The sequence below is a fragment of the Loxodonta africana genome, chromosome 1, assembly GCF_030014295.1.
Source record: "Loxodonta africana isolate mLoxAfr1 chromosome 1, mLoxAfr1.hap2, whole genome shotgun sequence".
Taxonomy (NCBI): Eukaryota; Metazoa; Chordata; class Mammalia; order Proboscidea; family Elephantidae; genus Loxodonta; species Loxodonta africana.
In genome coordinates, this window is record NC_087342.1 from 170,030,700 (window position 1) to 170,056,986 (window position 26,287).

The 26,287-nt window shown below is 36.3% G+C and overlaps 1 protein-coding gene across 8 annotated transcripts in view; it reads right to left on the reverse strand.

The window, feature by feature from the left end:
- Positions 1-26,287, reverse strand: part of ATG5 (autophagy related 5) — a 220,824-nt gene that overhangs the window by 132,717 nt on the left and 61,820 nt on the right. For 5 of the 8 annotated variants that reach the window (XR_010322545.1, XM_023543213.2, XM_023543205.2 and 2 more), the window contains exons 5-6: positions 22,419-22,581; positions 1,775-1,869 (exon numbers count right to left, since the gene is read on the reverse strand). Coding sequence is in view for 7 of the 8 variants with exons in the window: in XM_023543213.2 (XP_023398981.1) it covers positions 1,775-1,869; positions 22,419-22,581 (258 nt within the window). In the remaining variant the exon portion in view is untranslated. The remainder of the gene's footprint in view (positions 1-1,774; positions 1,870-22,418; positions 22,582-26,287) is intronic. The other 3 variants (XM_023543226.2, XM_023543223.2, XM_064289319.1) reach the window with 1 other exon arrangement.

Genomic DNA, 26,287 nt, shown 5'->3' on the forward strand with positions numbered 1-26,287 from the left:
GAGAAGACTGAGGCTTTCCAGTATAAGCACATCAACCTTGCCCTACATTTCCTTAACAATTCTCTGCAAACCTCTCTTCCCCTGGGTTAACCTTTACTGTTAATCCCACCACCCCCCACCCCCGCCCACCTGCCTTGGTCCTTCAATTACTTTCCCTCTTATTTGATACGCACACACTTTCCATAAAATAGCCGAAATAGCTTTTCAGCCTCAGCCTTCCCAAACTTCACCCAATTCTTAATTTTATGGTGGAAGGTCCTTGGCTTATGGTACGATGCCTTTAGCTTTCACTGAATGACACTTTAGAAGAAACTTTATGGAAACTACTGCTATGTTTTTACTACAGACAAGTTACAAAGGCTACTGCCAGGTATGTTACTTATTCCCTCTAAATAAATCATATGAGAAATTTCTTTCCTATCCAATGCCCAAAAAGTTTAGCTTTTCCTGATGATCTAGGTTTTCATCTTGGGTATGATAAAAAAAAAAAAAAAAAAAAAAGTATATGTCATCACATTTGTTTTTCCCTTGCTCTGGCTACCAGGAAGCTCAGGGTCAAATCTGCAGGTCAATTTTAATGTGATGATTGCATTCCTTCACAGCTTATGTAATCTTATTCTGTAATTTCATGTATTTGCAGTTGGCTTTAATTTTAAACTTAATTTTTTTTTAATTTTGTGATTGTATATTCTTGTAAATTGCCTCAGATTCTTCATGATACAAGATAGAGTATGAATAAATATATGATGTGATTTCCAGAATCCACTGCATGTCTGTACTTAACAGAGACTTGTGGAATTAAACAAAATTTCCTTTTCCTATAAAAAGTCTTGAGTAGCATAAACGGTTTCTTAAGCACCTGACTACTAGCCGAAAGGCTGGCAGTTCAAACTCACCCAGAGGTGCCTTGAGAACAGCCCTGGCATTCTGCTTCCAATAGGTAACAGCTTTGAAAACCCTACGGAGTAGTTCTACTGAGCACATATGGGGTCACCACGAGTCAGAATCGACTTGATGGCAACTAGCAACAACATTAAAAAAAAAAAAAAAAGGCAGAGCAGGGTGGCTAATTAAATCATCTGGACTTATTCCACTAGGATCTTCTGATTTTATTTATATTGTATATATTATAAATCCATTACCTAAAACATGGTCTATTTGCCATTACATCAATGAAATGAATGCAAAGCACGCTGCAACACTAAATCAGAAGTACTTTTCATTCTTACGGTATATTGGCATTTTCTTTATTTTCAATTAGACAGTTTGTTTCCTCTTGAACATATACTTACGTGATGGCTCTATACAGATTTTTTTTAATTACAGAAGTAACTATTAGTAAAAGCTGTGGGATACTGGAAATGGCTACAACAGAAGTTATAAGACCTCTCTGAGTTGGAATGCAAGTCCTTCTAGGAAGTCCTGCTAGACTATATGTCATTCATTCAACAAATATTTACTATATGCCAAGTACGTAAGATTTTTAAAATACTCTACAGAAATGTGCAGTTTCTTTAGGCCGAGGAAGCTGTGTTGTAAGGAAGATGGGAGTGCTTATGGTGACTGAGGAGTTACCATCGAAAACAAATAGATACACGTGTCAAATATTTCAGTGCCATCTCTCATGTGATTGTCATCCAAAGGCACAGGTGTGGAAAGCTCTAACATACACTGCATAGTAACTAAGCAAGCTTAACAGTTTTGAACTAAGTGTTTCTAAAAGTAAGGCATCTGACCTTTCACAGATAGCCATTTTAAGAATTTTACTTCCTACCTGATATATTCTAAAAGGGATGTAACGAAATCCATTTTCTTCTGCAGGATACTCCATGAGTTTCCGATTGATGGCCCAAAACTGGTCAAATCTGTCTGTAATGATAATAATTTATGAAAAATGAACAAGATTATACTGTAATACCTCACATGAAGAGATGAAACCCAGAAGCTTTTTAAAAGGCATTATCAATATATTATTTTTTCTTAAACTGTCCATAACTATATTCAAACATAAAGCTAGATATAAAATTAATTTTTCTACGTCATTGCTTCTTCTTCATAGATATTCACATAGCCATTTTTTCCCATAAGAAAAATCCTACACAGATAATGGCTACTCATGTTATCAAGCCAAAAAGCACCAGGTTGGGATAATGTCTTGATTCCTTTAGTCCTGTCTAAACTATAAAGGCCCAGCTTCAAGTGATCCAAATTTTATCCACACCTTGTTAAAGAACCAAAGTCAAAATACTGAACACTATAAACATTAAACAGCAAAGAATATAATCTTACAGGAACCGTTTTAGAAAAAATGTGGAATTTACAGTTGTAAAATAGCTGTCAATCGCAGTTTAATCTCAATCTGATTAAACATCTTTTTTATTTTTCAGGATCACTTTTTCTTCTTTAAACAGCTTTACTGAGATAAAATTCACATACCATAAAATTCACCCTTTTAAAGTGCACAATCGTGGTTTTCTTGTATGTTCACAAAATTGAGCAACCATCACTAATTTCAGAACATTTTCATCATCCCTAAAAGAATCCCCATACCCACTAACAGGTACTTCCTATTCTCCCTTTCCTCAGCCTCTGGAAATCACTAATCTACTTTCAATCTCTATGGCTTTGCTGAATCTCGACATTTCATATAAATGGAGTAATATGTGGCCTTTTCCATCTGATTTTTTTTTCACTTAACATAATGTTTGGCAGGTTCAAGCATGTTGTAGCATGTGTCAGTACTTCATTCCCTTTTATGGTCTAATAATAGTCCATTGTATGGATATGCCATGTTTTGTTTATCCATTCATCAACTGACAGATATTTGGGTTGTTTCCACTTTTTGGCTACTATGAATAATGCCGCTACGAACATTCATATACAAGTTTTTATGTCAACGTATATTTTCAATTCTCTTGGGTATATACCTAGGAGTGGAATGGCCAGGTTATACGGTAACTCTATGCTTAACCTTTTGAGAAACTGCCAGATAGTTTTCCAAAGTAGCTGCACCATTTCACATTCCCACCAACAATGCAAGAAGGTTCCAATTAATCCACATCCTTCTATTTGGTTGGATGGCAGTCATCTTATTGAGTGTGAAGGGTATCTCATTCTTGTCTTAATTTGTATTTCCCTAATGAGTAATTGTGGAGCCCTGAAGCCGTAGTGGCTAAGAGTCTGACTCCTAACCAAAAGGTCAACAGTTCGAATCCACCAGCTGCTCCTTGGAAACCCTATGGGGCAGTTCCATTCTGTCCTATAGGGTCACTATGAGTCGGAACTGACTTGACAGTAACAGGCTCTATGCTGACCATTTTTTCATGTGCTAATTAACTATTTGTGTATCTTCTTTGGAGAAATGTCTATTCAAGTTATCTACCAATTTTTTTTAATTGGATTGACCTTTTTTTGTTGAGTTGTAGGAATTCTTTACATGTTCTGGATATTGAAACAGATACATGATTTCCTAATATCTACGCCCATTCTGTAGGCTGTCTTTACACTTTCTTAATAATGTCCTTGATACACAAAAATTTTTAAACTACACCCAATTAATCCATTTTTTCTTTTGTTGCTTGTGCTTCTGGTGGCATATCTAAGAATCCAATGCCAAACACAAGGTCCTGAAAATTTGTTTTCTTCTAATAGTTTTATGCTTTTAGTGTATATTTAGGTCCTTGATATGAGTTACTATGTTAAATAATGCACGTCTTCTATGTCTGCCAACTGCACCCTCCACCCATGAGGTATTTTCATAAATGCCATCATGCTCATTTTTTTACAGCAACATGTAAAAAAAATATTGGGATGGGGCACTTCCGAAAATACCTCATGGGGGAGGGTGCAGTTGGTAAACAAATGTAGAAGGCGTGCGTTATTTGTGTAAAAATACAGTAATATAAAAAATGGTGTCAGGTAGGGGTCCAACTTCACTCTTTTGCTGTGAAAATCTAGTTGCTGCAGCACAATTTGTTAAAGAGACTATTCTTTTCCCCACTCAATGGACTTGTCACGCTTGTCAGAAATAAATGCCACAGATGTATGGGTTTATCTCTGGACTCTCATTTCTATTCCATTGGTCTGTATATGTCTATCTTTACGCCAGTACCACACAGTCTTGACTACTGTAGTTTTGGGAATTATGAGTCCTCCAACTGTGTTTTTCTTTTTAAAGAATGCTTTGGCTATTTTGGGTCCCTTGCAATTTCATATGAATTTGAAGATTGGTTTTTTCATTTCTGCAAAAAAGGCTGTTGAATTTTGATAGGGAATGAAGCTGTAGATCACTTTGGGCAGTAGTGACACATTCACAAAATCAACTTTTCCAATCCATACAGATGTCTTCTTTCATTTCTTTCAGCGATGCTTTATAGTTTTCAGTGTACAAGTTTTCTATCCCCTTGGTTAAATTTTTCCTAGGTATTTTATTCTTTTAGATGTTATTATAAATGGAATTGCTTTCTTAATTTCCTTTTTAGATTGGTCATTGCAGGTGTACAAAAACACAGTGATTTTCGTGTGTTGATCTTGTACCCTGCAACTTTGCTGAATTATTTTATTAGCTCTAGTAGCCTTTCTGGGAGATTCTTTGGGATTTTCTGTACAAAGGATCGTGTCACCTGAGAATAGACAGAATTTACTTCTTCCTTTCCAATTCAGGTGTTATTTCTTTTTCTTGCCTAACTGCTCTGCCTAGAACTTCCGGTACAGGGTTGAATAGGAGCGGTGAAAGAAGTCATGGGGGGAAGCTTTCAGTGTTTCACCACTGAGTATTATGTTAGTTTGGGGTTTTTCATAAATACCCTTTATCATGTTGAGACAATTCACTTAAACTGGTTCTAAGAAAGAAAAAACAAGGGCTAAAGCAGTGACCATCAACCAGGGAAGATTTTGCTCCCCAAGGACATTTCAACATGTCTGGAGACATATTTGGTTGTCACAAATTCTGGTTTTGGTTGTGTATGTGTGACTAGCATCCAGTGAACAAAGGTCAGGACTGCTGCTAAACATACTACGGTGCACAGGACAGTTCACCACAACAAAGAGCTATCTGGCCCAAAATGTCAACAGTGCTAAGGTTGAAAAAACCCTGGGTCAAAGGAAAGAAAGCAAACACAGAGTATAGAAAGGTAATTAGTAAAAACTCAAGATTTTATATACCTATACGGAGAAGGGAAACCCTGGTGGCGTAGTGATTAAGAGTTCAGCTGCTAACCAAAAGGTTGGTAGTCTGAATCTACCAGCCATTCCTTGCAAACTCTATGGGGTAGTTCTACTTTGTCCTATAGGGTCAGTATGATTCGGAATCAACTTGATGGCAATGGGTTTGGTTTGGATATATGGACAAAACTGAACTGGAAAAAAAAAAAGAATGCTATTGTGCTAGTTATCAATTTATTGCCTCTAAGCTCCACATTCATCCTTTGATATATGTGCTGCCATAATGGACAGAATTCCTTTAAGCACCTCTCCCTGAGAATAATGTTAAGTTTTCTCAAGTAGACAGCACTAAAGAAGCAATGCAGAAAGAAGCAGTCTACTGCAGTTTCTGGCAGTTGCATGGTGGGTCAGTGGTATGGAGATGAGGACATCAGGTAGAGTTCTGCACCAGCCACACGCCCAGATATACTCTCTTTCAGCAACCTTGCGTCCTTGGCCTGGCGATAACCTGCCTTCTCAACAAAGGAACCAGTGCTCCAAAGCCTCCTGCCCCCATTGGCACCCTAATTTCCATGTAGGCAGCTCACCTGCTGTTTCTCATAGAGCTGCCACTTCCTATCCACACCCATGCCACCAGCTCCTGATGCCTTGCAATCCACCTGCAACCCAGAGGGCTGCTTTCTGATTGCCCAGCAACTGCACACCAGCTCCAGCCTGGGGAAAATGGTGAACTTCTCTGCTAATCCAGTGGGCTGAATGATACCTTCTCCAACATGAACTGAACCTCAGTCTTGCAGAAGGAACCCCATTCAAGTTTGTTCTTCCTTGGGTATTCTCCCTCAGCCCTTGGATATTACATCATTTTCTTACGTCTTACAGTTACTCTTTTATCAGAGTTAAATAATTCTTTACACAAAACTTACCCTGTTTAAACTGCTGTGTGGTTTCTATCTCCTGATTGTACCCAGACTGATAAAATTACGTTTAAAAGCAAGGATGTAATAAAAAAAACTTGTATGAATTAATACTAAATTTTAATATTCCTATAAAAATATAATGTTCTTATATAAAATAGGCATTTTCTCTGTAACACTAAAACTACTCTACTAAGAACAACCTGGCTTTACTAGGTCAAAATTATTAACAAAAACAAACAAACAGAAGGAAGTAAAAGAAAATGTGTTTAGAGATTGAGCATTTAACCAAGTGTCTTTTACACTGGATTATCCATTGCTTTGTAATATCAGTACCTCTTCTACTCTCTAGTCAATAATTAAAGTAAATAAAATTGGAGTGAGGATGTTTTACTACCTTCTCAAATATTAATGAACTAAGACGATATACTTTGAATACTAGAACTATGCCATTAGTTATTGTAACTGAGTCATTAAAGGTAGTTATTTGTTTTAACAGCTTTCAGCAATAATAGTACTTGTAACTTGTAATAGAAGCATAGTGTTCTTTGGCTGTTCATTTTTAAAACTGTAACTGTAGGTAAATGAACATCAGTTTCAACAACTTTTCATATTCACTTAATTCTAATTCTACAACAAAACAAAACATACAACCAAGTAGAAAATTAAACTAGCAGTCACTTAGCTTATTCAAACAACAAGAGTAAGGAAGACAACTTAAATGCTTCTTGCCAGAGCTACTAGCAATATGACTGATACCTTGGCTTTTTCTTAACTGAACATTCATTTAGTAAGGCTTACAACAAATCAACGTCCTATGAAAATGTAGGACAGTCCTATAGAAAGATTTCATCTATTTTTAAAAAAAGAAAGGTATTAAAAATAGAATTCCTCAAAGTCTACTGGCCATCAATTTCTTCTCATTCTCTGTTGAGAAGAAATTGATGGCCCCCATATAGTTCACTTCTTCATAGCAGCCTAACACTGTTAGTCTAAAGCCTGTCGGCAACAAACTCAAATTCTCACATATCCAACTGCTTTAAAATATAGTATAAACAAACATATTTTAGCCATTTAGAGCCTATCTACTTCATGTACTCTTCAAAACTGCACTCAGACAAGACAAACCCTGTAGCTATAAAAGACCTGAAACCACTGCTGTCTTTCAGAGGTCTCTGACCACCTTGCTGCCGAGCATTATCACCCAGACCTAAGCTCCCTCTCCAATTCCCTCTCCTCCTCTTAGAGATCACTTGCCCTGTTCCCCTTCTGCGTGGTGGCTTCGCATTTCTGGAAGGTCTCTTGCTGGAAGAGACTTTTTATCTCATGCAACTCTATCCAAGTGCCACCTTATAAAAAGCTTGTGTGTTACTGCTTCTCGTGGTTCTGGCTCTTCCTTAAACAACCCTGAACTTACCACAACACTCAATGAATGTTTCTTGAATGGCTAAATAATTAAATGAATGACTGATTTTGCAAATGGGGACATAGAAAAAAAAGGAATCTAAAAGTAGCACAGCATAGTGGAAAAAGCAAACACTCTGGAGTCAGGTTGCTTCCTAGTGGGTTAGTTGGTGCAATATACTTTTACCAACCAGGCTTCAATTTCCTCATCTGTAAAATGCAGATTTAATTGTACATATTCATAAAGTCATTAGAAGGAATAAGTCAGTTAATACATGGAGAATGTATACAACAGTGCCTAGCACAAAGTAGGTGCTACATAAGTGTTTACTATTATTATCACTATCTCTTAGGTTGCCTCAGCTCCAATGAGAGAAGACACTGAATTTCTAGATTCAGCAATAAGGTAAGTGAGGTGTCAGGACTAGTATGAAAAAGTGGCTCTGCCAAAACTCTATCATCACAGGTTTGCTGGAATGTTCACTCTGGCTCAGGGCCAGAGCATCTGCGTCACTCACATCAAGCTCTGTGAATGTTGCCTACTAGAGTCATACAATTGCTAACCATGGTGGGGAGAATAAAAATTGTAACACAATCCAGCTGCAACACTTTACAACACTAAATTCCCTTCTTCATGTCTACTTTTGCTTCCTTCAACCCTTTCAACTAATATACAAGACCCTATCTTCTCACTCCATGGTAACAGTTTAGTTGCCATTTACCTTCTGTCAATTTCAGCTATATTCACCTCCAGCCATATCATGAAATGGTGGTGGGGGCAAGAATGGTGGTCCAAGAGCATCTAGGCCAATGTCTGAGGAGTTCATAGATAACCATTCCTTCTCAAACCCTCCCTCTCCTAGTAAGTCTTAAAATATTAGGGAGAAGGGATAAGCATGCTTAAAAAGAGAGAGATTTCTTGTTAGAATCTGAAAAAATGAGAGGCTCACAATTGTTACATCTGGCTATGGGTCTATAAACTGAGGCAGTACAATCTAGTTATCTATGAAGACTTTGGATGGCTAAAAATACTGCTGGAAAGTTAAAGAAAATACAATCTCACTAAAAAAAAAAAATTTTTTTTTTCTTTTTTAAAATAAAATCTCACTAAGCACTGAAAAAAGCTGACTGTACGCTTTAATTTCAACATCACCAGCTAATAAACCATAACTGCGAGTTATAACATCTTTTATGTATTCCAAGAGTCAATCTCAGTAATTTTTAAGTAGATAGGATTCAGTTACTGTATTCTCCCAATCAAGAAAAGTTTATTTCCAACTTATTTAAAAACAACATACGAAACTGAAAATTCAAAAATTTAATATAAAAAAACAACTTATTCTATTGTTCTATGTGCTCCTATTAAAATTTTTTTTTTTAAAAGGAAGAATGATTTTCAATTATAGTCCTAAACCAAAAACCAAATCAAATCCACTGCCACTGAGTCGATTCCAACTCAGTGACCCCACCAAGCAGAGTAGAATGGCCCCAAAGGGTTTCCAAGGAGTACCTGGTGGATTTGAACTGTTGGCCTTTTGGTTAGTGGCCAACCTCTTAACCACTGGGTCACCAAAGCTCCGAGAAAAGTTCATTTCCAACTTATTTAAAAGATTTCTCAATATAAAAAACTAACTTATTGTATTATTCTATGGCTCACATTAAAAAAATTTTTTAAAAGAATGATTTTCAATTATAGTCCAGTCTTCTCTTAATCTAAAATACAATCTTTTAAGCAGCTTGTTTGCCAAAAAGATTTTCAACTATAGTGCAGTGTTATCCCAGAACTAATTATCTAAATGTATTCATGTTTAAGTCAGCTAGAGATTTATAACCAATTATCTGATGTATTACCTTCCAAAGCTACTTTAAGTCGAGAAAATGTTCTTCCCCTTAGGCTAAATTACAGTTTATTACTAGATTCAGAGGGCCAGAAACAAATTTACCAAGTAATCCAGTTCATTTTCACTTCACTGAGAGGACCCCAAAGTCATAAGGCAAAAATAAAAATCCATTTTAATTTTTAAAAGATTTATAGGAAATAAGATACTTCATTTTGTTCACTGTAACCTTTGCAATGTTACTTATGCAGCATAGTCTCTCTTTATTCCTGATACAAATCACTCATGCTTCTGATGAAAAAATTTAAATGAGAAATTCCTATTAATGATTACTCTTTGACAGATGACAAATTTTCAAACAAAGGGGCATCAGCGGTCACTGGGGAAGTAGTATGTAATGCCACATTTCTCAACTTCACCCGCTTAGGATCATCTGACGAGCTTTTTTAAAAAAATACTAATATCTGGACCCACCCATGACTAATTATCTCAGATTCCCTGGCATTTGAACCCCCAGATGATTCTAATGTATAGCCAGAGTTAGCAACCTCCAGATGCAGTGGAAAACACATTCCCTTTAGAATCAGAGATCTAGCTTCAAATTCTAGTCGCAACTCTTGCTAGCTCTTTTGTACCAAGCTAATTTCTTCATTTGCAAAGTAGACAATATTTATTTAATTCTTGTGAGGGTTCATGGAGGTAATACACGTAAAAGTATTCAGACCTAGGACATCACAGGAATTTAGTAAATGCAGTACTGTACCTCTAGGTAACTTCTGTTGTATGGCAAATCCATCTAATCCATTCGTGGTGGCTACGTGAAAAATTTCCCTTTAAAAGAAGTTCCAAATTTACAAATAGTTCATATGTGAATCTAATTCTAAGCAAGGAAGAGAAAGTAAAACAGTAATCAGAAAAAATAGTGTGCTCAAATAAGTTTTTATTTTGTTAAAGACATGGAGGATCTGTGTAGACTTAAATCTATCAAACTATTTGCTCCTATCATGTATGTACCTAATTGAATACAGGAAGCTGTAGAGAATTAAAAAACAAAAACAAAACAAGAACATAATGGGCTCTTTTCTTCACGTAATATGTAATTGGTGAAGCTAAACTGACATACACAAAACTATCACAATTTCTAACAGGTCCGATCAATCAGTCCTGTATCTTGCACTAATCATGCTTGAGGGCTCAAGTCCTCCCCATCCACTCCTACTTCCTCATATGGCAAAGCTAACCAAACAATATTTAGATAAAAAGCATGTTACAGGGTTAGGCAGGTAAAGAAGATGTATTAAACTAAAGTGAAGCTAGAGTGAAAATATGGCAAAAAGCTGTGGGTTCCAACAACATAAGACCAGAGTGATCATTATGAATAATTTCATATACCTGTATAGAATTTAGCAGCTTTTAAAACCCTGGACAGATTTAATCTTGTTGAATTTTCACAGTAACTTACTGAGGTTAAAAAAAAAAAAAAATAGCTATCCTTATTTCAGAAAGGAAGGAACAGAGGTGCTAAGATGCTAAGTGATCTGCCCAAAACATTAGGTCAATAGACTCTCAGTGATGCTACCATACCAGAGAGAGTTTTCAATTAAGTTTTTATAAATAAAAGCACTGCCAATTTGATAAAACTCAAAGTTCAGCCAATTTAATGTCCTGTGATTAACAGGGATGTGGGAAACAATGAATGGCATGTGCATATGAAAAATTCCAGGGTTCTAAGCTTCAAAATTCACTGTGGGTATAGTAATTTAAAAAAAAAAAATTTTTTTTTTAATTTCATCCCTTCTGACATGAAATTTATAGATGACAAAACTGAACAGCTAGCAGCAGAGGCTTCAGAAATAAATACTATTTGCTTCAACATGTTTGTTAAGGAACATTTTTTCAATGAATACATGTAATAATCAATTGAAAACATCACTCAATTAGAAACTCCCTCTTAAAAGACAAGGACAACCATGAGTGAAAATGGAAAATTCAACCACAGTTCAATTTCTAGCTACTGAGGATTATTCAACCAGAGTTTTCTACATAATTATATTTGTTATGCTTAATTCACTGCCAAAATAAAATTGGGTTCTTAAAACTACATATACATCTCAAAAAATAACAGGGCCTACCATTATTTTATAAATTCTAAATACTTTATCACTTTCTATAATGAGCTTATTTTGGATTAAATATTGTTATCTTAAATGTATTAGTAGCTTTTAATGATAACCGATATAATAATGTATAAGGCACAAAAATTCAACCATGATTTCCAAGAATCCTAACAGTAAAAATGAGCATAAAGCTACTAAAATTTCAAATCATTCTACTGATGTTTCTCAAATTCTGCATTTACAACTCAAAAACCTGAAACCCATATAGTAGTCACTTGAGTACAATTATGCAAAAAAAAAAAAATGATAAAAATATGGGGGGGCCCTCTATTCTGAATGTAAAGCCTTTCCCCTTTAATTCAACAAGTCAATGAAGTTGTCTCCCTTCTCTTCCCACTTCCTAGATTTCCACTCACTTTCTTTTCTCTTCTGCTCCTTCCTTGTATTGTAGGTGGACAAATATCAGTACCTTCTAACTTTCCAAAAAATATGTAAAAGATGCTTCTAATAGAGTTTTAAAATCCTACATAAAAATATTTTTACTTTAAAATAAATAAGTAAACGCAGGTTACACATCTTTAGAAAAAAGAAAGCTTGGGATTATTTTAACAAAAACAAGAAACTAGCTTAAAAAAATGGTCTTGAAGCTTTTAGTGTGGCTTACAGTAATTCAAAATAAATCTTTTTGATTCAATCTTTTACGGAAATTCACCCCAATTAGAAACACTGTTTGGGGTATTTTATTGATATCCTTCTAATAACGGAGAAGATCAAATGGAGCTAAATGTAAAAGATCCCCAAGAACTCAAGGACAGTCTGGATCCTAAAGAGGCCCTATGGGAAGAAATGCTTCTTAAGTAGAAAAACACCCTGAAGATAATAATCAGGACTTGACTGAACACGCTGCATCTTCAGCTCAACAAACTTGTTTATTTTGCTTTCATTTTTTTATGGGCTATTTATCTTTTCCAGTTTTCTAGTGTTTGGGTAAAAATCTTGTAACTCTCTGATTACTCATTAAAACACTGGCATGAATAGTTTTTTTATATATTTAATGTGATTTTCACATAAAAGGATTTTGAAATCTATGGTTTCTAAAGCAGGAAAAGAGAAAAAGCATGCAACGAACAGTAAAAACACATCACTGCTGTAGAAATGCACTGACTTCTTTGGTTCAAGAAATGATATATCCTTAATATACGGATTTCTAATGATCAGAATTCATCATCACCGCCACTAGTCAGAACTGGTGTACACAGGGAAGAATGTCATGGGAGATGGGCGATGGGCAGCGGTGGCGACTGGGGAGGCCCTGAAATTCTGAAATTCTCACAACATTTCTAGGCCGTTATTAAAAAGCACATGACGCCTGGGAAGAGGTAACACATTAACCTAATTACTGATGTTGAGCTAAGATGTGGCCATCGAGACCCTAGAAGGATAATGAAGGAATGAGGATAAGTGTAAATGAGAAATAAGAGAGAGGAAAAGAAGTATTGTTAAGATATACAAAACCAGATCAAGTGCCAAACAGGCAGCTGGGGAGGTGGATGAAAGGAAGCAAAAAAGAAAAAATACAGAAGACACATGTTACTTCAAAAATAGACCCAGAATTAGTCTTAATGCAATAAAAGGATTAATTTGTCATTTAATAGTCACCTCAGCAAAAATAAAATAATCACCATTATCCAGAAACAATTACAGTTAAGTTTACAATAAGAAATTTACAGGGCTAAGTTTACATTAAGAGGTAACTGGTTAAAACAACTGTTTAGTTTGATAATATGCCAAATCTCTTCTGTTTAAAAAAAGAATATGGTTCCAAATACAGCCCAAATGAGTCACAACAACTGAACACACTAGCTCTCAAGGGCTGAGCTGCTGGAACACATGAGAAACTTGACAAATGGAACAGCCCAGGCTCTGGACTTAACTTCACCGTCACCTGGAATGCTTGTGGAAATATGGGTTACTGGGTCCTACCCTAGAGTTTCTGATTCAGTAGATCCAGGGTGGGGCCCAAGAACTGCATTTCTAATCAGTGCCCAGGTAATGAGGATGCTTCTGGCCCAGGGTCTACACTTTGAAAACCACTGCTCTAAAGAAAGTTGATGAGGGGCTAATGGACAAAATTTAAAAAATGATTAGAAAAGTAAATACATCTAGGGATTTCCTGTTCTCTAAAGGAGAATCACGAAACTCTTTTAAAAGGTTCCAAAATTAAAAATTCATTTAAAAACAAAGTAAGCTAACTGAAAGGCTGGCAGTTCAAACCCACCCAGCAGCTCCGTGGGAGAAAGACTTGGTGATGTGCTCCTGTAAAGATTACAGTCTAGAATATCCTATGGGGCAGTTCTACTCTATCCTATAGGGTCATTATGGTTGGAATCCACAAAAGGGCACCTAACTACAACAACGTGCATATGCTTGTGTGTACATATATGCCTGTGTGTGTGTGTGTGTGTATTTTTTGAAGAAGAGGAATCATACGGTAAACTCAGTCATGACTCCAAGAGTGAGATTCACTGATTAGCCAGGTATCTTCTGCATTTCCTCTATTCAGTGCATCAACATTCATGAAGAAAAGCTTCTTGGACCTTCTCAAACTTAACTTTTAAGAAAACGACAGTATCTTACCCATTGCCGTTGAGTCGATTCCAACTCACAGTGACCCTACAGGACAGAGTAGAACTGCGCCAGAGGGTTTCCAAGGAGCAGCTGGTGGATTTGAGCTGCTGACCTCCTGGTTAGCAGCCGAGCTCTTAACCGCTGTGCCACCAGGGCTCCAACAGTATATTAGAAGGTATACATGTTTTAAATTCTTTGATCTAGACCAAATACAAATAAAGTTTGATGGTCTTTTTACTCTCAATGATTTGAAATTTTAATTTAAAAGGACACTACAAACTAAGCTTTTGTATCATATTAATACTATTTTAAGAATTCATTAAAAATATTTTTAATTGCTAGTAAGAGCTTACACTGAAGTATCAACCTACTCTTTCATAGACTTATACATATATCCACTGAATCTCATATGCAAAAATGTATTTCCTATCATTGATGAGCTCTGGGGCACATAACCATTGTTAGTAGTGAACTCTTTCCAACAAACCTATGGTAGTATAGTCTGCAGTGTATTGTGAAATAACTGTCTAAATGTTTTCACAAGTTTTATTATCCATGACATGCACTGCCAAGTCTACTTTAGACTTGCATGGTAAGAGACTATAATCCAAATTATAATAAAATTCACTTACTCATTTAAATCATGTAACTTCAAGAGCAGTCCTTCTCCAAAAGTCTACCAAATTATCTTTATGGTTTTATATTAAAAAGCCAAACACATAAACTTTCTAGATTTCCATCATTATTTTTAATTACAAAAAGCAGAACACCAAGAGACTGATTTGAAACATGGAATGTATATAGTCAACTGCTTGTTTGTCCCACCATAAAACTTAATTGATTACTTAAGTAGGTTACAAGTTTGCTTTAAGCAACTTTCTCACAGAGTTGTAGATTCTTGAATGCCACACACACAGCTTCAGAATGAACTTACTCACCTTCCTGCAAAAAGTGTTGCAGGCAAAACAATAATGGAAAAGATTAACTCAGCTGTATGTAGAAAGAAAAGCACACAATGGTTAGTGGATATAAAGAGTTGCTAAACCGGTATAAACGGGATTGCCCCATATTTCACCGCCTGTATCACCGGGACACATCAACTGTCATTTCCTTGGAGCTAACATTAAAAAGATGCCATTATTTTGTGGCATATTCATTGTGAAGGTAAACAGAATACGAATTAGAAGCTGCGGCATTAGGCTCAAATCTAACAATCCTTCTCCACCTACTGCCATACAATACTTAACTCTGGCAACATCCAATTCAGTTATCTCCACTTGACTATCTCATAGACATCTCAAACTTTCAATCTCAAAACTCTGCTTTGTTTCCCATCCCTAAACTATTCATCTGGTATTGCATATCTCAGTATAAAGCACCACCACCTAAGCCAGAACCCAAGGATAATTCCTTTCTTGTATCTCAACTTCTCCATCCAACCAGAAACTTAAAAAACTAGTTGCCATAGAGTCAGCTCAGACTCATAGTGACTCCATGTGTGTCAGAGTAGAACTGTACTCCATAGGGTATTAGACGGCTGATTTTTCAGAAGCAGACTGCCAGTCTTTTCTTCTGAGGTACCTCTGGGTGGACTTGAACTTCTCACTTTTCGGTTAGCATGTGAACATGTTAGCCATTTGCACCACCTAGGGACTCTAATCCAAAAACAGATTCTGTCAATTCTACCTCCAAAAGAAACTTCAAATCTACTGACTATTCTCCATCTCTACCACCGTCATGCTAAAGACCATCATCATTCTACATCTGGACTAACAATAGAGCTTCTCCATTGATACTCTTGGTCTCCTGTATTCCATTCTCCATTTAGCAGCCAGAGTGAACTGACATTGTATTCTGCAACCTAAATGTCCATTAACGGATGAATGGATAAAGAACATGTGGTACATACATATGATGGAATACTATTCAGCCAGTAAGAGAAATGAAGCCTTGACACATGCTACAATATGGATGGAGCCTGAAGACATTATGCTGGGTGAAATCAGTCAATCATAAAAGGAAAAACACTACATGACCTCACCTATATAAAAAGACAAAAGCAAATGTATAGAAACCTAGGTTTTCTTAGTGGTTACCAGAGACAGGAGGGACAGGAAAAGAGAGGGTTATTGCTTACAAAGTACTGAGTTTTTGTTTACGGTGATAGAAAAATCAGACTGATTAAAGGCAGGGTTGCACAGCCAATTAATATAATTGCTGTCAATAAGTTGTATATCTGCAAAAAGTTGAATTGGCAAAAAATAAAAAAGAGTAGCTGCTGAGGCTGCTTATGTACAACCAAACACCTTATGGGATTTGGTTCCTTGGTTTAAAGGTTTAGGGTCATGGTTTCATGGGACATCCCAGTCAACTGGCCTAATAACATAGTTCATTGTGTAGTGCTTGAGGTCTCAAAAGCTTGCAAACGGCCTTCCAAGGCACAATAATTGATCTCTATTCACCTGGAACAATAGAGGAAGAAGGGAAGTCAGGAATAAAAGGAGAAAATGGAATGTGTGACTAATTGCCTCCACGAACAACTGTCTCCTTTGCCTTGAGACCAGAAGAACTACATGGAGCCCAGCTACCATTACTGAATGTTCTGGTGAAAGATTCTATAGAAAAACCCTGATTCAAAGGGGGGAAATACAGAAGAGAATTTCAAATTCTCATGGACTCCAGATTTTCTGGAGCCACGCAGGCTGGACATACCCCGGAAACTATTGCCGAGATAATCTTTAAACCTTAAACCAAAAACATCCTTTGAACTTTGCTTAGTTACCTACTGCTGCTGTAACAGAAATACCGCAAGTGGACGGCTTTACCAAGCAGAAGTTTATCTGCTCACAGTTGAGGAGGCTATAAGTCTAAATTTATGGCACTGAAGGAATCAACATATCTTTTTGTGATGGCATTAATGGACTGGGTAAAGGGGTACAGGTGGTTCAGTGGTAGAATTCTTCCCTTCCAGGTGGGAACCCGGGTTTGACTCCTGGACAATGCACCCCATGCACACCTACCCATCCATCAATGAAGGCTTGCATGTTGCTATGATGCTGAACAGGCTTCAGCAGAGCTTCCAGACTAAGACAGACTAGGAAGAAAAGCCTGGAGATCTACTTCTGAAAATCAGCCAGTGAAAACCCCATGGATCAAAACAATCCAATCCACAGTGGATTATGGGTATGGCACAGGACTGGGCAATGTTTTGTTCCATTGTGCATGGGGTCACAATGAGTTGGGGGGCCAAATCGACAGCAGCTAATAACAACAACAGACTAAGGTATTACCACCTTTACATTTACAAAGGAGCTCTAGCTTAGAGAGAAAAGTGATCTGCCATGACCACACAACTGATAAGAGATGCAGCAAAGAACAGATCAGGTCCAAGGCTCCTTCTCACATTAGAGATTAGATTCTCAGTCCCACACTTATGCTATTATAAAAAGGAAAAAAACCCAGACCCATTTGTCATTGAACCAATTTCGATTCCTAGCGACCCTATTCAGCTATGCACGACTATAAAAACAAAGCAATATGATTACAATTCATCTGTCCCTATCATACAAGCCTCCAAAGAGTAGAAGCCCTTGCATTTATCTCTTCCATCACCTACCAAACAAGAGTATTTTCAAAATGTTATGACTTGTTATAAAACTGCTTTAGCTATCACTGCTTCCTCATAGAAACCAGTTTTAAGTTAACATGGCACACTGTCAACAAATGATTCTCTTAAAAAAAAAAAAAAAAATAGCTCAAGAAGATAACCGTACTTTAGAAACAAAGTAAATTTTCAACTTATTTAGTCGTCCAACCTTGCCTTTATTTGAAGGTTTATCAAAAGTTTTAAAGCCATCTCTTTAAATTCTATTTAACATATGCTTTCAAAATCAAGACTGAAACTTAAGTCATATGTTAAAAATATTTGGGATTTTTTTCAAATTTCTAACTTGTAAGAAAAATAGTTCAATATTTAATAGAAAAAGCAGCCTGCATAAGTAGTGGCAACTGCTTCATAAATAATAAAAATGCTACTTTTCTTTTCTTTTTTGTGGTCACCAACTTTGTTTCACAAGGTTAAATATTTTAATATCTAAAATGAAAACCCATTTAAAAAAAAAAAAACAAAACAAAACACCGAAAGGCACAGAATGTATTAAATGAGTTTTCTTGGTTTCATAAGCTTTTCTTATTTCTCTTTCACAGAGATCTGGGAAATTAAAATTAGCATTTGAAATTATTCAAAATTGTTTAAATTGTTAGCTGTTATGTTCGACAGGTGCAGTTTTGAATGAAATAAAGTTACCATCTGCTATGTCTCGATTTTAACAAATTTATAATTAGGCTAGCCAAAAGGTAAAACAGCTTTGACCTCATAAATTAACAGGGTCTTTTTGTGGGGGGAAAAATCCTTAAACCTAAAATCCATTTCCATGAGTAAATTCAAACAAGGCACCTTTTTCCTCTTATACTAACATCAAACTATTTATGAAAAGATGTTAGTATTATTTCCTTACAGTATTAGAAAAGAACTGCCTGTCTCTCCCACTAGAATTTAAGCTGCACAAAGGCACGAATTTGTTTTGTTCACTGTTGTATCTCCACTACCTAGAACACAAAACACAGTGTGATAAAACACAAGAGTAAAAGCGTACAGACATGTATGTATGGACAAGGAGCCATGACAGGAGAAAGGCAGAAACAGTTCTGCCTCCACCAGGCTGTAAGCTCCAGAAGGGCAGGGGCCAAGTGTGTTCCATCATTGAGGAATGTTCACTAGCACCTAGCACAGTGTCAGGCACGTGTTAGATAGTCAATGAATATTTGTTGACTAAATAAGTAAGAAAGAAGACTACACATAAAAGGTGACAACAGAAATGAGCATTAAAACATGACTAGGAGTTAAACATACAAAAAAGGGAGAGAAAGTGCATTCCAGGCAGAAGGAACATAATAAATAACTATACTCATCTTTCAACAAGTTACCTTAATTTAAACAACATTCAGCACTTTACCCCCAAAATATATCGTTTATAAAAAAGCATTTACCCAGCTGAAGATTTCCTAAATGAATATTTCTTCAAAGAAAAAGGAAATAAAGCACCAAGGTCTCCCATATCCACAGTATACCTCTACTAAGATTTTGAGTAGTGGCAGCTCAAACACGACCACTACAAACCAACCAAAACTTAGTGCTAAAGAAAAAAAAAAAATTATAACCCAAATAAAAGTGAAGTATATTTTAACCAAATACCAACAATCGCAAATCCAAGAAAGAACATTAGCTAAAGCGAAAATAGGAAAAAAGGCATTTTTATGCCTAAAAAATAAGATCAAAGGTAGTTATTAGACTATGTCTGATACATTAAGTTATACTGGTTCTGAATGTGTAACATTCTGAGGCTTATGGTCTTTGTCACAACTGTTTAACTTTGCTGTTGTAGCACAAAAGCAACTACAGAAAATATATAAATGAACGAGTATGACTGGTTACAATGATATTTACAAAAACAGATGGCTGGCAGGTCACCACGGTTTGCCAACCCCTGACTTCTCAATAATTCCTTTCATCAAGACAGTTTTACTTCCTTTCAAACACTTTCACATAAACTGTATTAGTGTTTCATTAAAGCCTTTACAGACACCTGTATGGCAACATGGCAGATACTCTCTTATTTTGTAGGCAAAAAAAAAAAAAAAAGGGCAGCTCAAAACGGTTAAGAGACTTGCCTAAGAAACTACTGGTAGAGCTCAAACTAAAAACTCTATCTTTTTTCAATGTTCCAACTGAACTATTTCCATCATTTTTTAAAATCCTCTGCTGAATACATAAGCTGTTTATAGTAGACTCACTACATTCACAAGAGGTTTCAAGAACATCTGGTTATCTGTACATTTAAATTGTCTTCTTCAATTAAATTCTGAAACCAAATTATTCTGATTTCTTCTCTCTTTATATGATCTTTGCCTTCCTCTGTTTAGGCTATCTTGTTATTCAGAAGTCTCTAAAACATCACTTCATCTTCAAATGGCCAGCAAGAAAAAGGAAAAAGTACACCTTAAGGGATTATGAATTCTTTTAATCGTTTAATGAAAATTTGTGTACTCGGCTACATAAATGAGGTGAAAGGGCTGGAGTCTATCTTTGCAAAGCTTGTAATCTAGTTGAGGAATATTGGATGTATAAATAGGAAATAAAGAGCAACCCCACACAACCCTGGTCAAATCTAGAAAACTTAAAGAAAAAGGAAAGTAGAGAATTTAATTTATAATACAGTCTCAGAAAATATGTGTCTTTGTGTTACTGAGGTCATAGATCATACCCTCTATTCCATAATGAAAGTTTATAAATACTAAGTAACCACAGACACCTCTTTGACATGGTAATAATAGAATCCAAAGGATACAAAGGGATCACATTTTTAAAATTACGCTTTCAGATGGGTTTTCTTATATTTTATTCTAGTTACTGCCATGAAAAAATAGCTTATAACTGGACTAATTTACCTCCCTGACCAAAAACAGCTATCCAAGATGGACAAGTGGTGTTTGCTACGTATGGTAGTGCAGGACTTAAAAATGACTGTGTAAAGCAAAACTGTGCAAAGTGATCTTGATTGTTCTGCAACCTTTAAAAAATTTGGCTAAAACTTGAAAAATTCTCTTACTGTTGACTATAAATGTACAGGAAAATTTAAAAGGTAAAACTAATATTTATTTAGTACACTATAGTTTAAAACATGTGAAACATTAAGAATTAGAGTGTCTTCTTTGTGAAAAACTTAGCAAGTATAGTTTGAACACTGCTTGATTTCTCAACATATTTAACTTATGAGCAAGCATCTTTTCTATACCTTGGCAAATTGTTATACTCCTTTCTAAGGTTAGGTCAACTTCCAACATTTTATCCTTTGCACTTCCAACGTATTCTGACAATTTCTTTCAGGTGAAGTTTTTTGTCAGCATCACTTCCTCTAGGACATCTTCATCCTTTATATCACAACCACTTTCCTTACACGTTAAGAACTCCACCTTCACTGAGTTCCTCTGACTGCATAGCTAAAGTCTCTGAAACAATGGCAGTGCCAACAATCCCTCAGTCACCTATTCTATTATTCCATTACATTCTATTCAAATTTCACTTCTAGCATTATCACTTTTTGTTTGTTTGCTGCAATTCCATCTTTGGGGGTCTATTCCCTCTTTCAATTATCCACTTGCTTAAAATGTCACGTGGGTTTATTGCTGGGAGACAAGGAGGTAACACAGCTACACATTTTCCTCTTTGCAGGTGAACTGAGTAACAGACAGGCAGTGACCAATCACTGATGACTTTGAAAGAATGATGTGATTGGTCACTGATCATGCTGCACAATTGTTATTTAAGTAATGATCTGTGGACTGAGGGGCTAGTAATGAAGTCTGTACTTTATGCAATTATCCACAGTTAATATACTGTGGTAACCGAAATCTGAACTGTGTTTTGGGGAATTGGTGTTACTAAACTGTGGTAACTAAAATTCATTTATATTAGACCATGGAAAGTGAGGACTGCCTGTACATAATACAACTGTTCCGAGGCATTGCAGAGCCATCAACGCAGGCAAGATTAAGTAGTTATGGTCTGCAAAAGAGGGGGATTATAGAGGTAAGCTCCAGGTTCCTCTCATTTTTCCCTTGAGTATATTTTCTAAATGCCACCAAGGGGAGACAGAATGCAAGCACCAATCAACAGTCTTACTGTGCTGAGAAAGTAAGCACAGTATTACTGTGCTAGAGTTTGAGCTCTGCCAAAGAAAGAGTACCTCAGTACACACTCGGGGTTTTCAGTTTCAATCCTGGAAGGCCACGCCTGCGGAGTAAGGACCACTGCCTAGGAGTAAGGGTACTTTCCTCAGAAGTCAAACACAGGAAATTTATACTGACAATGTTATGGGCAAAGTGGTCAGTCTCACGCTACGGAATCTGTAAACAGATGGATGTTAGAAGGGTCCAAGTAGAACTAACTTAACGGTAGCATCCTTGCAAACTTTTGGACTTGGAGGCTGAAATTTCAAATTGTACCACCAATCCTGGTATTGTTGTTAGTTGCCATCCAGTCAATTCCAACCCATAGCAACTCCATGTGTTACACAAGAGAACTTCTCCATAGGGTTTTCTTGGCTGCAACCTTAACAGGCCTTTTCTTCCGTGGTACTGATGGGTGGGTTCAAACGGCCAACCTTTGGTTAGCAATCAAGTATACCTAGAGAACTAGGGACTTTACCACCAATTCTAAGATGGACCAATTACTCACACGGTTATAGTTATAGCTGATAAAGTGGGATTTCAAAATTAAACATTACTATATTTACCATTTTGTAATCCCATCCAGAGCTGCTTGTGATCTTTTTTCTGCATTTCATTTATTACTTGACTTTTATGCTTTAAAGCATCAGCTTCTTTCATACAAGACATAAAATGAGCTTCAATTGCATCTTTAGATGGACAGTGCAGAAGATCCCTTTCTGGAAAACTCTATCAAAAGAAAAAAACACACATATAAAACAGGTAAACACATTACCAACTTAGCTTCCCAAAGGAAAACTGTATCCCTTCAATTTCCTAATATCTTTAACAAATCATCTCTTACCTTTCCAATAAAGAGATTTCGGCACAATTCAAACACTTTTAAAAGTAACTTAAAAATCTTCAGTTACCTGGCACATTTTATACTTCATCCAAATAATCTTTATGTAATATCGTATGTGTTTAAAACAATAGGAAAAAAGACATTAAAGGGTAATAATCTTTAAAGTAGCTTTTTGATTGAACATGCCAAGTGTTGGCAAGGATGTGGAATGGAACACTCATACTGCTGGTGGAGTGAAAATGGTACAAAGACTTTGGAAAACAGTTTGGTAGTTTTGTAAAAAAGTTAAACACACATCTACCATCTGACCTAGACATTCCACAACTACGTATTTACCTAAGAAAAATGAAAGCAAATGTCCACACAAAGACTTGTACAGGATGTTCACAGCAGCTTTATTTATAATACCAAAAAAAAAAAAAAAAAAAGGGAAATGACCTAAATGTCAGCAAGTGAATGAATAAACAAACTGTGGTATAAATTTATTCAATTGTATACGATAAATATGTTTAATTTATTTTAAGTCAGTTAAACCTCAATAAAGCTGTTACAAAGCTGTTTTTAAGGTCAAATACAGGCACTGGTGGTTCAGTGCCCTTCATGAGGAAGACCCTCCAATTCCTGGCAAATGTACCTCACGCACAGCCACCACCCGTCTGTCAGTGGAGATGCATGTTCCTATGGTGCTAAACAGATTTTGGCGGAGCTTTCGGACTAAGGCAGACCAGTGAAGAAAGGCATGGGTCTATTTCCAATATTAATCAATGAAAACTCTATGGATCATAACGGTCCGAAGCACAATCAATCATGAGGTTGGCACAAAACCGAGCAGCGTTTCATTCCATTGTGTGTGCACAGGGTCGCCATGAGCCAATGGCTAACTCAATGGCACGTAACAACAACAAGGTCAAGTGAGTAAATTTACATCCTAATATTTTCACTGCACCTTTTAGACACGAGGCAATAATCATTGGACAAATAAACAGTTACATAAATGAGATGACTAATTCACTTTTTACTGAAAAAAAGAAAGATAATAATAATAGCTAAAACTTATTGAATACTTAATATGTGACGGACATTGTATTAAGACTTTTTATATGGATTATCTACTTTAATCCTCACAAAAGCTCCGGAGGTAAATGCTATCATTACCCCTATTGTGTAAAAAACAAAAACAAAAACCAAACTCTTTGCCATCAAGTTGATTCCGACTCATAGAGACCCTAGAGGGCAGAGGAGAACTGCCCCATAGTGTTTCCAAGGAGCACCTGGTGGATCTGAACTGCTGACCTTTTGGTTAGCAGCCGTAGCTCTTAACCACTAGGCCACTAGGGTTTCCCCCTATTGTACAAGTAAACAAAATTAAGGCTCAGAGAGTAGACGGAGTGGTCATACGGCAAGCAGTGGAGCTAAGACTGAAGCCTAGTCTGACTCAACAGCCCTAACTCTTAACCACTAAGCAATAATACTTCCTCTGTAAGGTTTAAATATTTAAGATCAAACATTATATTTATATTCAAACATAATTTTACCAAAAAAAGGTTATTCTTTAAGTCCTTTAATAAAAACTGAGTTAGATAATAATGACAGAAAACAGCCTACTCAGGTTACAGTATTAACAGACAACATTTAATGTCATGGAGCTTTGATAGAAAACGGGAATTCAAAAAAAACTTCTCAATGACTGGGAAACTAACAGTAGATGCCCTCCTATCAAGAGAAAAGGTACCAGATCATCTATGGCTATTCCCTAAAGTGGGTTTTTTAAACGTAAATAATCAGGAATTAACCACAGGCGTTAGACTTAATCCGGCTGCTGTCTGCCCCGTTCATACCTTGTTCTGTTCTCACAGTCTGATCTCGCAGTTCTGCTGAGTAACTGGTGCGCCACCAGTTACCAGATGGGCACAGCAGCGTGGAGCAGAGGTGACGACCTGATCCAAGCTGAGCCTGGATCCAAATTGATCTGGAATCTATTCACTTCTTAACATCTCCAGGGCCACTTTCCTAGTACAAACTAAAACTACCTGACAATTTCTAAAAACTTTGTAACTAGGTCCCATGCCTGCAGTTTTGTCCCCTTTAATCAATTTTTCACATTTGGAGACAGAGTGATCTTCCTAAAAGATAAATTTGATCTTCTCATTCTCTGCTCAGCTCTACTTTTAGGATAAAATCAAGCTCTTTCAAAACAATAATACTAAAGCTCTTGCTAAGATCTTTAAGACAGAACTATTTAGGTCTTTGCTAAACTTCTCCAGCATAATCTCTCACTACCACAACACACACACACACACACATTTCTCTGTTCCAACTATCCTGAATACCTGTCATCTACTCAAATACTCCTCCAGTTCTTTCAGCCACACTCTCTCACTTCTGTGCCTTTGCACAACCTGTTTCCTCTGCTTAGAACACTCTTTCTCCTTGCAAATCACTCAACTACTTGTATACTTGGCAAAAAAAATCCCCCCAATCTTCAGGTTCAGCTTCTCTACTCCCTCATTCCTAATACCTCACTCTATGATAACATTTATTTGACAGTATTATAATGCCTACTGACAGATTATGTCACATTAGCCTGAAAGCTGCAGAAGGCAGGATTGATCTTCCTATCTCTCTATGCCCTCTCTCAATACACTTATTTTTAATAAGTCAACTTTATTGAGATATGATTCATACAATAAAATGCAGAGATGTTAAGTGTATAATTAGATGAGTTCTGACACTGTGCAACTGTCAGCCCAAGTAAGACACAGAACATTACCATCATCCCCACAAAGTTCCCTGGTACTCCTCTGCAGTAAGTGCCTTCATTCCCACCCCAATCACTGATCTGATGTGTATCACTATAGATTAGTTTTGCCTGTAACAGAATCTCATGTAAATAGAATCACACAGTGTGTAGTATTTTGTAATCTTTCACTTGGCATAATGCTTCTGAGATCCATCCATATAATGCATATAACAGTAATTAGTTCCTTTTTAATGTTGAATAGTACTCCAATGAAAGCATACACAATTTTTTTCTAGATTTTGGCTATTATAAATTGGCCTTCTATTAACATTAATGTACAAGTCTCTTCTTGGATATATATTTTCTTTTTTGGGGGGTATGTATCTGGAAATAACAATGCAGGGTCACAGAGTAAGTATACATTTAACTTCATTTAAAACTGTCAAACTGTTTTCCAAAGTAACAGTATAATTTTATATTCCCACCAGCAATATAAGAGGTCTGACTGTTTCATGTCCTTAAACTCAGTACTGTCAGTTCTTTTAATTTTAGTCATTCCAGTGAGTGTGAAGCAATATCTCACTGTAGTTTTAGTGTACATTTCCCTGATGATTAAAAATGTCAAGCATCTTTTTAATGGGCTTATTGGTCATTCAGATTTGTTCTGTGAAGTCTTTTTACCTATTTTTAACTTTTCATTGTGTTACTTGTCTTATCATTAAGTTATAAAAGTTCTTTTAGGTTTGATGTTACTATAAAGGAAATTAGGAAGAAAGTCCTGGCAATATACTTCCCAAAAATCAGCCACTGAAAAATCCTACTCTGACACACATGGAGTTACCAACCGGAAA